This window comes from Galleria mellonella, unplaced genomic scaffold (assembly GCF_026898425.1).
Source record: "Galleria mellonella isolate WM207_F2 unplaced genomic scaffold, CSIRO_AGI_GalMel_v1 utg182, whole genome shotgun sequence".
Classification (NCBI taxonomy): Eukaryota; Metazoa; Arthropoda; class Insecta; order Lepidoptera; family Pyralidae; genus Galleria; species Galleria mellonella.
This window is the reverse complement of record NW_026442023.1, coordinates 2,555,880-2,568,586: the sequence shown is the minus strand read 5'-3', so window position 1 is coordinate 2,568,586 and position 12,707 is coordinate 2,555,880. Positions and strand designations below refer to the sequence as shown.

Sequence of the window (12,707 nt, the reverse complement as noted above, 5' to 3'; positions counted from 1 at the left end):
AATCGTCAAAACTATAAGCTACTCACTTATTCATCTTCTAATACAAAATAATCTATTAGACTTTTATCCATAAATATTTATTAATAAGGTGTAAATCATTTAGAAACTTTGCATAAGATAAATAATACCTTTTGAGTTTAACACAAGTGACTAATTCAGTCTGTGAAAGCGCGAAATGTACTGTAAATCCAGATTAATGTGCATAAATGTAATTCTAGACTTAGCGAGTATTCCAAAATCATAACGGTTCGAAATGAGGCTCTTATTTCCACCACAATGTTCATTATGACTATCACACTGATATGACTATCATTTAATTAGATTGATTTGAGATTTAAACAATTTCAAAATCGATCTTTATAATTTTTTTTTTTTATTTTATTACACCCATTCCTCTAAATTGAATGCATAATCCACAGTTACCCTTTGAAAATAAATAACAAAAGTTTCTGGAACGTTGCCGGGCGGCTGGCGCGTGAAATACAGCTATCACCAACTTCGGCTCGCTAGGTAGCCATTTCCAAGAGTTCTCACGCGACTCTCTCACACAAATCTCGCTCGGTCGAATGCACAGTATCCGAATACTGTTTCGGTACTCGAGAAACATTGTTTCCGCATTAAAAAACGTTTATTTGTAGGAATTTTATACAATATACAAAAAATTGTGATAGTGAAAAGTAAATACTTTTTTTACAAAAAAATATCTACTATATCAAATTTTGTAACTAATTGAAAGATTAATTACATAAGATGTAATTAGATAAATTAGAATATTTTGTAAAATAAAAAATTAAATGTCATTACGATCGAAATAAAGATTTATTATTGTTTATTTATTATTATTTTACACCATTTCTTCAAAATCTGTTTCCATCATAATCATCTTTTTACGTATTTATTTGGAATAGATATAAAATATTTTTCTTTTTCGTTCGTCTTTATTTGTAGTTATCTTAATATTCACTCTATTATTATATTATCTTCTATTATATTAACTCTCTGGCCATTCCAATTTTTACATAGTCTGTCTAGTTCAATTTTTATTAATAAGGAGGTAATGGGATTACACTATCGAGCAAAGGCCTCGCCCAACTTTTTCCATTTCTCACGACCGCAGGCCAAGTAGTAGTAATTCTTAAAACCGGTCAAAATATTCTAATGTTCGTTTTAAATTTACCCCAAAAAGGAATCAGTCAACAATCTACATAATTATAAATATCAGTAGAGCGGAATTATTATTTAATATGTAATATGTGTAACTACCAAGTAAGCCGGGTCAAGCCGGACTCTACTAGCTGGTGCATACCTTTTAAAGCCGCATTAACTTCATAACAGCCTTTAATTGGCAATTAACAAATTATTTAAATGGTATTAAATTCTAGCTAAATACATTAGTATTTATATAAATAGCTTTTCCAAGTGAAAAGATATTTTCTTTATGTAATTCTAATACTTTAAACTTTGTGTTAATTACTAATCTTTTTCAATCGTCAACATACTTTTTGTCTGGAAGAGATTGCTTTAGCAATAAGACCGCCTTTTATACTACATGAGTGCAAAATACATATATTTATCGTTGTATTAAAGAGTAAATAAATAGTGATCATTTAGTATCTATTAGATTTTATTTATTTATTTATTAGTGTGTTCAACAGAAACTGTATCCTGCAAAATATAAATATGTTGGCAAAGCGCGCGTGACATACCTGGTGTGACGACCTATTTGATGGTAACTCCCTTTATCATCAGACGGGTCGTATGCTTCTTTGTCATTTTTGCATAAAAATATAAAAAAAAATAAACATAACAATCAATACTTAATAAAGAACACCAAACCCATAAACAGGTCAAATATCTTCGTTACAATAATAATAATAATTCTATACATTTTCCTATTTTATAGTGCCAAAGGTCAAATTACTGATTCATTTAAATTTGTGGGTACAGTCATGAATTCTTCTAGATACTTCAGTAACAATGTCAAGGTAAATTTTATATGCATAATAATACTATTTTCCTGTAAATAGGTTATCACTATTTATATGGAACGCCAAGTTATGATTAATTTTGCAATAACAACCAATTTTATAATACCTTGTTATAATTATACATGGACAGTCAGTAAAAAAGTTTTTATGTTATTTTCATAATGTTCGAGGACTTTTATTACAATATTACAGAAAGTTACTTCCATTTTCTTAACGTATACAATTAGAAAATAAATTGACAAAAAGAAAATGAATTGAATTATTTGAATAAAATGCCTATTCAGATTTATCACAAATTAACTAAAATCTTATCCTTCAAATCTATGTATTCGTATTATAAATATTATAATATTAAAATACTGCAACACACTTTAAGCCACAAAGATCGACTTCTTGTCTTTTAAATATATTCAAACTACCAATTTTTCTTTACACCTACAAGCATAAGTTATAAGTTTTGAATAAAATAAAGGTAGACATAATGTATTTCTGGGGAAATTATACCATTGTAAAAAAATATATTTACCTAGAATGAATGATCTGTGTTCACAATAAAAATATTGATATTTTTATTCCAACTGTACCGTCATAAAAGAGATCAATTCACCGCAAATTGCAGTTATAGTTCACAGGACGTATGTGGACACCGCGCTTTGAACACAAATACACAATCGTACGCAAAATTGATGGAAACCTCACCACAATAGGTCGTTGCAACATCCTGCAGTTCTAATAGTTCATATAACACTTATGCAAAAGCCGCACGCAAAGTCGTAATGCATACTTTATTAATCATACTGTTTACTGCTAAAATAGCATTAGCTCAAATAAGTGGTGAATTCTGGTGGTTAAATGATAGAGTGTCCAAATTAAAAGGAAAGGAAGCTCCATTACCCCAATTTGAAGATGTAAGTGAATTCGACACTGATGAATCAGATAAAATTGTGTTCAGAGATAATTTTAACGACAGTTGGAAACCAGCAATAGAGACGGTTAACTATAAAAATGAAACTAAAAATGAAAAGTGGAAAATAGACAGCAATTTTCAACATGAAAATAAAATATTTTGGCCAAGTGATGACAAGCTCATTAAAAATCTTAAGCTTAACAAAACAGATCTCACAGTAGAGATGGTTAAATATAAAAATGAAACTAAAAACGAAAAGTGGAAAATTGACGGCAATTTTCAACATGAAAACAAAATATTTTGGCCAAGTGATAACAAGCTAATAAAAAATCTTAAGCTTAACAAAACAGATCTCACAGTAAACATGGTTAAATATAAAAATGAAAGTAAAAACGAAAAGTGGAAAATTGACAACAATTTTCAATATGCAAATAAAATATTTTGGCCAACTGATGACAAACACAATAAAAGACTTAAGGTTAATAAAACAGATCTTACAGTCAGTAATGAATCAAAAATTAAAAGTGACGATGACGAATTTAATTTTCAATTCCCTGAAGATGATTCTACATGGAAAAATATAATAGATGAAAAGAAAACATCACTAGTTTTCAAACCAAATAAGACACCTACTCTGAACATATTTCAAGACTATATAGATATTAATACATTTAAAAACAAAGTGCCTTACTCTGAAAACATCTGTACTTATATGAAGAAAAATGAATGTTACCAAAGAAACGGTTTCGTTTATAAACAAAATAAAGAGTACGTATTTAATCTACATATTTAATTGTTATAATATTAATTTGGAATAAGTTAAAAATCAATATTTTGTTTTTCAGTCAAAATTTTAGAACTGCAAACGAATTGCAATATATCTGTTGTATATTACCTTTAAACGAAGATTCATCAAAAATTACCTTTCCCGACTCTTCATTAAAACTTCATAAACAGAACAAAAGATCTGCAAACAATTATGTGAACACAGCATTAGGCCAAAGAAACTTTTTATTGCAGCGTAAATATACAATACTGTCTAGTAATATCAAGAAAAACGAACAAAAAACCAAAATCACTGATGAAGATTATGAAGATCCGTATTGGAACATAAAGAATATACGTCCAAAAATACCAAATACATCAATTAAACCGGTAAATTTAAATAAGGATTGTCACATCGAGGATTACGTGGAAGACTATATTGTGGAATTACCAAAACCTGGGCTTTTTGGTATATATTCGGACCATAGACGACCTTCAGGGTGGACAGATCAAAATAAAAGACCATCTTATGGTGAAACTGTCGACGAATATGAGTATGATGATGAACCGGGAGGTTATTCTAGTACTATAGATCCGAGACGCGGCAAGTATTTCTTAAGTGTTAATTTTCCAGAAAATTTCTTTCAATTACAGACTCTTTTCTTTATTGTAGTAAGGTTTATACTCTTTATTGTTTTTAGGTAGTACCTCAAAATTGCCCAATCGTGGAAGACCATTAAAAATGTCAACACCTAATGAACCCGAATACAGACCTGAAAGCCAGACAGTCAGTTACACCTCTAATCCTGATTTTCAAGTATTACAAGGATTCAAGCTTCTTAATTTAGCCAGAAATAAAAACAAATTCTACTTAAATAATCCGAGAAAAAGTACGACTGAGAGCTTTGTCGAAAAAATTAGCGGAGAATCGTTAATTATAGACTCCAACGCGGATAATGGTAATCCAGATTTTATAGAGCGGCAGAAATTCAAGAATTGTGGAAAGGTGTTAATTAGTCCAAAGGACTTAAATGGTATTTACTAATATAATGCCTAATTAAATTTTATAATGACGACCTCCGTATCGGAGAGGGGAGGAATCGTTAGTATTGGGAGTGTTAGTCCCCAGTGCTAGTAGCATGCCTTGTCAGGTCGACCTACACGCGGTCCTCTCTGAAACCATCGTTGTAAATTTATAGTGAATTTACCACGACGGACCAACTGACTTATATACGCTATTATATACCGTTAGTATTAGCGGATGCCCTGTTCCATTTTCATCCAATAAAAAGACCTCCGTGGCGCAATAACCACATTGCTTTGCGTAGATGGATACTTGGATTACCAGTCGAATGTATTAATAGTTTACTTAAATCTATTTTTGTTTTTTATTTCTATTAATATTTTTCTTTATATTATTACTATGTTTAACTTTAACATATTAATATTCTTCATTAACTTATTAAATCTTTATACAATCATACAAACTTATTTTTACACAAAATTATTTTTTGATAATCGATATTCGAATTCAATATGGCAGATGGCGAGCGAAGTACATATGTATCTACATAATTTATATTTTTAACCATATTACAGAAAAGCAGATCGGAAATGCAGAGAATGGCTCGCATCCTTGGCTTGCTTTTGTGGTACGTTCAAAGCAACGACAGGGCATTTTATGTTACGCCACTATTATTCATCCCCGAGCTGCCATTACCACCGCGGATTGTGTATATGGGTACATATTTTACCAAACTAGGTGATATTTTGAGCTAGTCCATATTACTGGTTAGTCGGTTATTTTGTTTAATTAAGCAACCATTAGTATGTATTAAAGGTGAAACACAAACCGCAATATATGCGTGGACTGAATAGCGGTACAAGATTGATGACTAATATGGGAGATCGTAGAACATGTAATAATAATAGTAATCTTCAAATGTAGGCAGTCGCACACATACTAATGGTACCAGAATTAAACAAAATAATTATAATCGATAAACCAGACTATGGTTACGATTTTAAACTTTTGTTCTTAGAGCTTTTAACATTATAAACACCACATATTAATACACATTCATTTTGTAACCATAAAATAATTACGTTATTTCTAATCTTAATACGTATTTTCCTCTTATTGTTAAGAACATTTTCCGTGTCTTTTTTACAGAATTAATCCTGGCGATATTACAGTAGTTACCGGTGTATGGGATTTAAAAGACAGATCGCAGTCACAAAGCCGCACAACTGCATCAATTATACACCCACAGTACAAAGTTAATGATTTAAACCACAATATGGCAATTATTGTAAGTTTATTAGTAATATTTTTTTTTACTAAGCCTACTAAAAGAGAAACTTATCTTTATGTCTCATCCACAGAATACATAAAAAGTTTATTTAATTAAGATACTCTGTATCTAATAACGGTTTCATCTAATTCTACTACCAAGCACCGTGCTTGCTTGCTTTTTTTACAATTAAAAATGGAATAGTAACCGCGCCTGCGCTATCGATATACGCTAGTGAGGGAAGAATGAAGGATGATAGGTAATAATGAACTTAGGTCATTTACATCGTAACATAATGGGAATCAACGGGAATTAACCACCATAAATTTCAAGGTAGAAGTCGGCCTGACGAGATGTACTGCTATCAATTAAATTGCTATACCTGATTACTGGTAATTTCTCACACTCACACCTGGTTGTATGATGTGTTTAATATGAAGAATGACAGATAACAAAAAAAATACTGGATATAGGTACTGTGATTTCTACCATAGAGAATAACGATGACCCATACATGACGACTTAACTGACGTAATCAGATGGCGAGGGTTTTTTTTTTTAATGGATGATAATGGAATGGTAACCTCGTCTGCGCTATCGGTATACACCGGCGGGACAGCAGTGAAGTATGATACGTGAGGATAAAGCAGGTCAGTTAGCCCACCGTGACGAATCTAATAATAAATCAATCACGATGATTTCCAGGGGGACCCACGAGGAGGTCGACCTGACAGGGTATATTGCTAGGAATGGGGCTACTAATCCTCATTACTAACAATCCCTTCTCCCCCCCCCCCCCCCCTAGATGGCGAGGGTTTAGACCGGCCCCCCGCCACGACCGGGTAACCATGTAGCGTGAGACTCCCCCTACCATAGAGAAAGGAAATATTATAAACGAGGTTAAAAGCCCCATTATATCCTATAAGTTTCACCTCCACGTAGTTCTTCCTGAAAACCATCGTGGTTCATTCTTGTTGAATTTGTCAGTATGGATCAACTTACCCGCTTTCATCCACCTATCTACATTCACAGGAGTTCCGTCCGCGTATACCAATAACGCAGACGGTAATACCATTCCACTATCTCTTAAAAAATAAACTACCATACTACTACAGTAAACAAAATCGCTGTCGCAAAGGTCAGTAATGCGGGAGCGACATGTCTTAGCTTCCCATAATAATTGTATACTTCTTTTCGCATTTTTACAAAGAAAATGGTAAATGTAAATAATAGATATTATTGTTCATATATTATTCATAATTTTAGCATTGGAACCGACCACTGAGATTAGGTGTCAATGTGCAACCTGCTTGTCTCGGAGACGTGAGCACTGGTGAAGATTGCAAGCTATATGGATGGGGTGGATATGATCAAGGTAAGAATATTTTCATATTGTTCCCAATAATATCTAATATTATAAATGCGAAATTTTGTTATAAGTACCTATTATATAATTATAATAAGTGTAAGTGATAGATATTGCCATACATTTACATTAACGGCCTGGTCCTCGTTGCGATACCCTGTGAGGAATTAGGAGACAAACATCTGGTAATACTATTCTGAATACCCAGATCCAGATCTGAAAAGCTCGTATCCTAAACTGGCACGACCGAGAATCGAACCCAAAAGCTCATTTACGCATTTAAGTTTCAATATTTCTTATCAGGTAAGTCATATCCTAAATTAATATATGGAATACTTCTACTGGAACTCTCGCAGAAAAAAGCAGCGGGACATGCTAGTAAATAAAAATAAATAATAATCAATTTTTTAATAAAATTGTTGCTAATGTATCTAAATATTACGAATCTAACAAATGTAGGTTTTGATTGCCCAAGCAATTTCGTTATTCTTATGGAATTATAAAATTGTAAAGCGAAGTCGTTGTAATATTAAAATCAAACGGTAATCAATAAACAAAATTTCCAATAATTTGATTACACTTCCCTAAACTCTTTGCTTAATATAAAATTTGCAGTATAACAATATATATATTATTAATATATGATCTATCCAAAAATAGCAATTCATTCCCGTTCACGATGGCAAAGGGCCTCGATCTTGACGACGCAGGAATGCCGTGCTCGCCTCTCGTCTTTATCTGATAAACGACGAGTGAACCTTTCAAATGAAGTTTTTTGTGCTTCTGTGCAAGCTCGAGGCACTGTGGTAAGTATTACAAAATTTATTAGAATAAAATGTCCTTCAATAAAAAAATGTCACCCTTGGTTTACACTATGTGCAATGTGCACATAGTGTAAACCAAGGAAAAAGGAGTTCCAAGGAAAATGATAATACAGAGTGAAATCGCACTCATCAGCATCTTTTTATGACAATGACCCTAATCATTGAAACTAAACGCTTTAACTAAGTCCAAAACCATATAAAAAATTTAATACTCTCATACTAACACGGCGCGTCCAACTATCAAGATATTTTGGAAGGTTAAAAATTGTTAATCTATTTTCAACTTGTGTATTTAAAAGAAATACAATTTCACTAGTAGAGAATAATTTATTATGTATACCTATTGTATTTTTTTTTTCTTTTATTAGACAGGAATTGGCGGTCCATTGATATGCAGTGTGGAAGACCGCTATACACTAGTCGGCGTGGCAGCATGGCGTGACACGATCCTTGTAATGCTACCTGCATACGAATGGGCAATACCAACTTTAGAAACCCTATATGATTAAAACTTACTAGTTTTTAGTTTTATAATAAATACATATGATATTCATATATAGATTTTATATTATAAAAGTAAGTTACGCAATTTACACTAATAGATCTTTATTAGAAACTTAACAATTTATTGTTATACTGATTTTATTCAAATATGAAGTACAGACTCTACGAGTGATTAATTATTACGAAATTGAAAGAAATTTAAAACAGGCGAGATTTAAATCCACACCTTATATATATAGAACACCACTGGCTCGCCATGGTATATATACCATGGCGAGTCAGTGGTGTGCTTCTGATTCACCAGCAGCCCAACTTGGCCTACTGAATTTCCATGTGGTCCTGATCAATATCAATGAAATGATCTTAAACGTTATCAGAATAACTCAGGCGAACTTATCCTTTGATGAGATATCTTCCAATCTACCTTTAGAATCCGAAAGGAGAAAGTATATATAGTTTGTACATAAATCATAACATATATGGTGTAAAAATAATATGATAAATAATAAATGTTTAATAAAAGTCAAGTTTCATTTTGTAATCATAGTTTTATTTTTTATTTGTTTATATTTACGCATGTACTTATCAGCCCACAACATAAATTTAATAATACACAATCACTTTATATAAAACGCGGCTCTACAAATTTGGTTATAGGAACTAAACACTTAAACTATTCACGAATACATTGGGAATGTGGAGATGCTATAACATGAAATATAATTATACACATAAATTTTCAACATGGACTCTACATTTAGTAGGTATTCTATATTTGAACTTATTATTTATGCATATGGATTATATTTTCTTTGGTGTCCAACATTAATTAAAAAAGAGATAGTTGCGGTCATACTGTTTTACCTACATAATAAAAAAAAAAAAATATATCAAAATGAGCAAGCACAATAAAGTCTAACATAATATTATAACAAGTCTTACGATTTACAGCCAAAATAACGTTTGCTTTTGTTTTTGGTTTAAAAACGCGTTCCGATGTTGTGTGGGTGAACACAGATTTTCGCCCGTTGGCAATTCTTAATGTCGGTCAAACAGATTCAATGTAGAAACTCTAATTCTATACTAGATAACAGCCATCTTAGTTAAACGAACATATCGAGATACTTTACCGCTAATGCGCTCATGAGCTAGAACAAGGCAGCAACATCCGACGTTTTATTCTGTCTCACGCGTGCGTTGACGAAAACGTATGTATCGATAAATTCGATTCGCATGCAAACCGAGCGAAATTATGTGTTGCCCCATCGTTAAAGTAAAATACGCTTTATAAGTTATAACTAAACATTATTAATAACATAATAATACTCTGAGCGCGTTCGTAAACAGTATCAACGTAGTATTATAAACTAACAAATTGTTTGCACTGCAGTCGACGTCAATTTTATTCTTTTTTTTTTATATACATATATATAAAAATAAAACAAAAATTTAACTAAATTTCACTCAATTTTCATTTGTGACTAAACGTGACTGGCAATGCAATTTCAATTTATATATTTTTAAAACTAATTCTACGGTCTCGGTGTAAGGCTATGCAACAGCTTTAGCAATAGATTTTCGTCTGATTTAAACAAGCAAAACAAAATAATAAGTCGAATAAAGGCGCGTAGTCACTTACAACAATACGTCAATACTTATACTACATTTTGGTGACATTGAAATCGATTCCAGAAGCGGTATTATTTGCAAAATCAAATTAAAGAAATAAAATAATAATTAAATTTATAACAGGATTTTGCCAAGACTAATTTAAATTCAGTTCTTGGCGGTCCGTAAACGAACTTTTTTGTACTTTCAATAAACAAAATAAAATTTTGAAATTTTTATCCTAGCTCTGCGGACCTATATTTATCGTAAAAACAAAGCATCTACAACTTACTGTATACGACTGTAGATACTTTACGAACAAGCCAGAAAGTTACCTTTGTGTAGCAGGCAATCAGAACGACATAAGAAGAGCCGCATGAATGGCAACGCATGGGGGGTATCATGGGCGAAACAATATAGTCTGTTATATCCATGGTACTGCTCATGTCTATAGGCGACGGTTACCACTTTCCATCAGGTGGGCCGTCAGCTTGTTTACCATTCTAAGTTGCAAAAAAAAAGAGCCGCAATAACCTAAGATTTCAACTAAATTAATACAACACATTTTGTTATTGTGAACCGATATACCGAGAACGTAGAAAGAACCGCGACACGATGAAACAATAAATATAAAATACTATAGGTTATGACAAGATCAATGTTAACATCACAGAGCCGGCGCTCACGCAATCACCAGGGGCTCGTCGTCCGAGAAGCCCTGGATGGGAGGTACGTCGTCGTCATCTGGAAGGAAAAATAAATCGTATAAAACCAAACAAAAACTGGTTAAACTATGGAAATGGGTTCGGTAATGACTAATAAAAAACCCTATTTAAACTATGAAGATCCGCTATAGTTGGGGACATACTGACATTAGTAAAAATAAAGGTCATAAATTAGAATAAAAATATTTTTTTACTCTAGTAAAAATAATTGTAAATATTTTTAAATTGTCACTTTTTGATTCTACAACCCATTTAGAATGCAAATTCAGCTAAGAACAGACAAAAAAACTCGACTAACCTGAATAAGCAGTGTATTGACTTGGTAGTAAATGACAAGGACTTGTTTAATACTTATTGGTTTAATTACAGAGACCGACATTAGTACAATGGTGACGACATATATGAGAGAGGACGCGACAATAGTGATGCGCCGTTCCATTAGTGATGTGACCTTAACTACTTAAATCTATATTCATAACAAGCAGTATATGAGAATAATAGTGAGTCGAATGCGTGTGCGAGTGAGTAAGTGGCATGTACAAGTATATGACCTCTCACAAAGTAACAGAATGAATCAATATGAATAAATGACTATTGAATAATGATCATGAATGACATATACGACAATATAGAGAATGATACGCAAATACATGGCATGTATTGGATTGCGAAACACTGATATTGGCCACAACAGAATATCAGTGTTTTGCTCTTTTAAGGGCAAAGCAATAAACTGAGTTGTGACCATTTTGTGTTACTATGGCACACGCATGAAGGAAGGGAAAGAAAGGAGATTTTTAGTTTATATATATTTTTTTTATTTTCATTCATCTCTTTTACTGTGTATTATGTGTATATTTTTTTTTAATGTAACTTGTGTGCTGTAAGTAATGTAAATAAATCATCTATCTATCTATAGACGAGTAAGCGTGAGCGAGCCTTAAGCGCGCGCACGCGCGTGTTAGTGTGTGTATGGAGGATTGAACGGTACGTATGTGTGCGTACGAGTGTGTGTCGGACAATACTGCGTATATGTACCGTGGTCGCCGAGCGTGGCCTGTCCGCGGCGGCTGTCGTAGCGCGGCGTGTGCGGCGCGTGCGGCGCGTGCGGGCCGGCGCGCCGCCAGCGGCCGCGCGCCGCGCGCGCCGCCAGCAGCAGCGCCACCAGCGCCAGCGCGCCGCCCGCCGCGCCCGCCCACCACACCGCGCTCACCGCGCTCGACCCGGGCCTCTCCAAACCTGCCGCATTCGGGGAAAAAGGATAAACAATGCGTCTACAGTCTACCTGTTGCTAGCGGGAAGGAGTTGTTAGTAATGAGGCCTAATAGCCCCGTTGCTAGCAATTGACCCTCTCAGATCGACCTCCACGCGGTCCCCCCTGGAAACCGTCATGGCTAATTCTTGTCGAATGGACCAATTGACCTGCATTTATTCTCATCTATCATCTTCTACTGGTGCCTCGTCGGTGTATATAGATAATGCGGGCGGGGTTACCATTCCATTTTCATCTATTAAAAAAAAAACCATTGCTAGCCCTATGGGGTTGACCTCTACGCGGTTCCTCTTGAAAACCATCGTGGTTAATTCTAATGTAATTCATCACGATGAGCTAACTGACCTGCTCTCATCTTCACCTATCATCCCACACTAGTGCCCCGCCAGCGTATATCGATAGCGCAGGCGGGGTTACCAATCCATTATCACCTATTAAAAAAAACATGCCGCA

General features: G+C 33.7%; 2 protein-coding genes across 4 annotated transcripts in view; one reads left to right on the top strand and one right to left on the bottom strand.

The window, feature by feature from the left end:
- Positions 1 to 2,604: 2,604 nt before the first annotated feature.
- Positions 2,605 to 9,189, top strand: LOC113520129 (uncharacterized). 3 transcript variants are annotated; one of them, XM_052893644.1, is made up of 8 exons: positions 2,605 to 3,663; positions 3,741 to 4,264; positions 4,362 to 4,694; positions 5,260 to 5,422; positions 5,834 to 5,972; positions 7,221 to 7,329; positions 7,981 to 8,126; positions 8,513 to 9,189. In XM_052893644.1, exons 1-8 carry the CDS (start codon positions 2,765 to 2,767, stop codon positions 8,651 to 8,653), a joined length of 2,454 nt encoding a protein of 817 aa, XP_052749604.1. In that variant the 5' UTR covers positions 2,605 to 2,764; the 3' UTR covers positions 8,654 to 9,189. The 3 variants fall into 3 exon arrangements, with proteins under 3 accessions (XP_052749604.1, XP_052749603.1, XP_052749605.1); XM_052893643.1 differs by having other exon boundaries at positions 3,741 to 4,268; positions 4,366 to 4,694; XM_052893645.1 differs by having other exon boundaries at positions 2,607 to 3,663; positions 3,741 to 4,268; positions 4,366 to 4,694; positions 5,260 to 5,401.
- Positions 9,177 to 12,707, bottom strand: part of LOC113513004 (sortilin-related receptor-like) — a 50,643-nt gene continuing 47,112 nt past the window's right edge. The window contains exons 31-32 of the mRNA XM_052893621.1: positions 12,020 to 12,220; positions 9,177 to 11,000 (exon numbers count right to left, since the gene is read on the bottom strand). Of these exons, the coding sequence (XP_052749581.1) occupies positions 10,939 to 11,000; positions 12,020 to 12,220 (263 nt within the window). The 3' untranslated portion in view covers positions 9,177 to 10,938. The remainder of the gene's footprint in view (positions 11,001 to 12,019; positions 12,221 to 12,707) is intronic.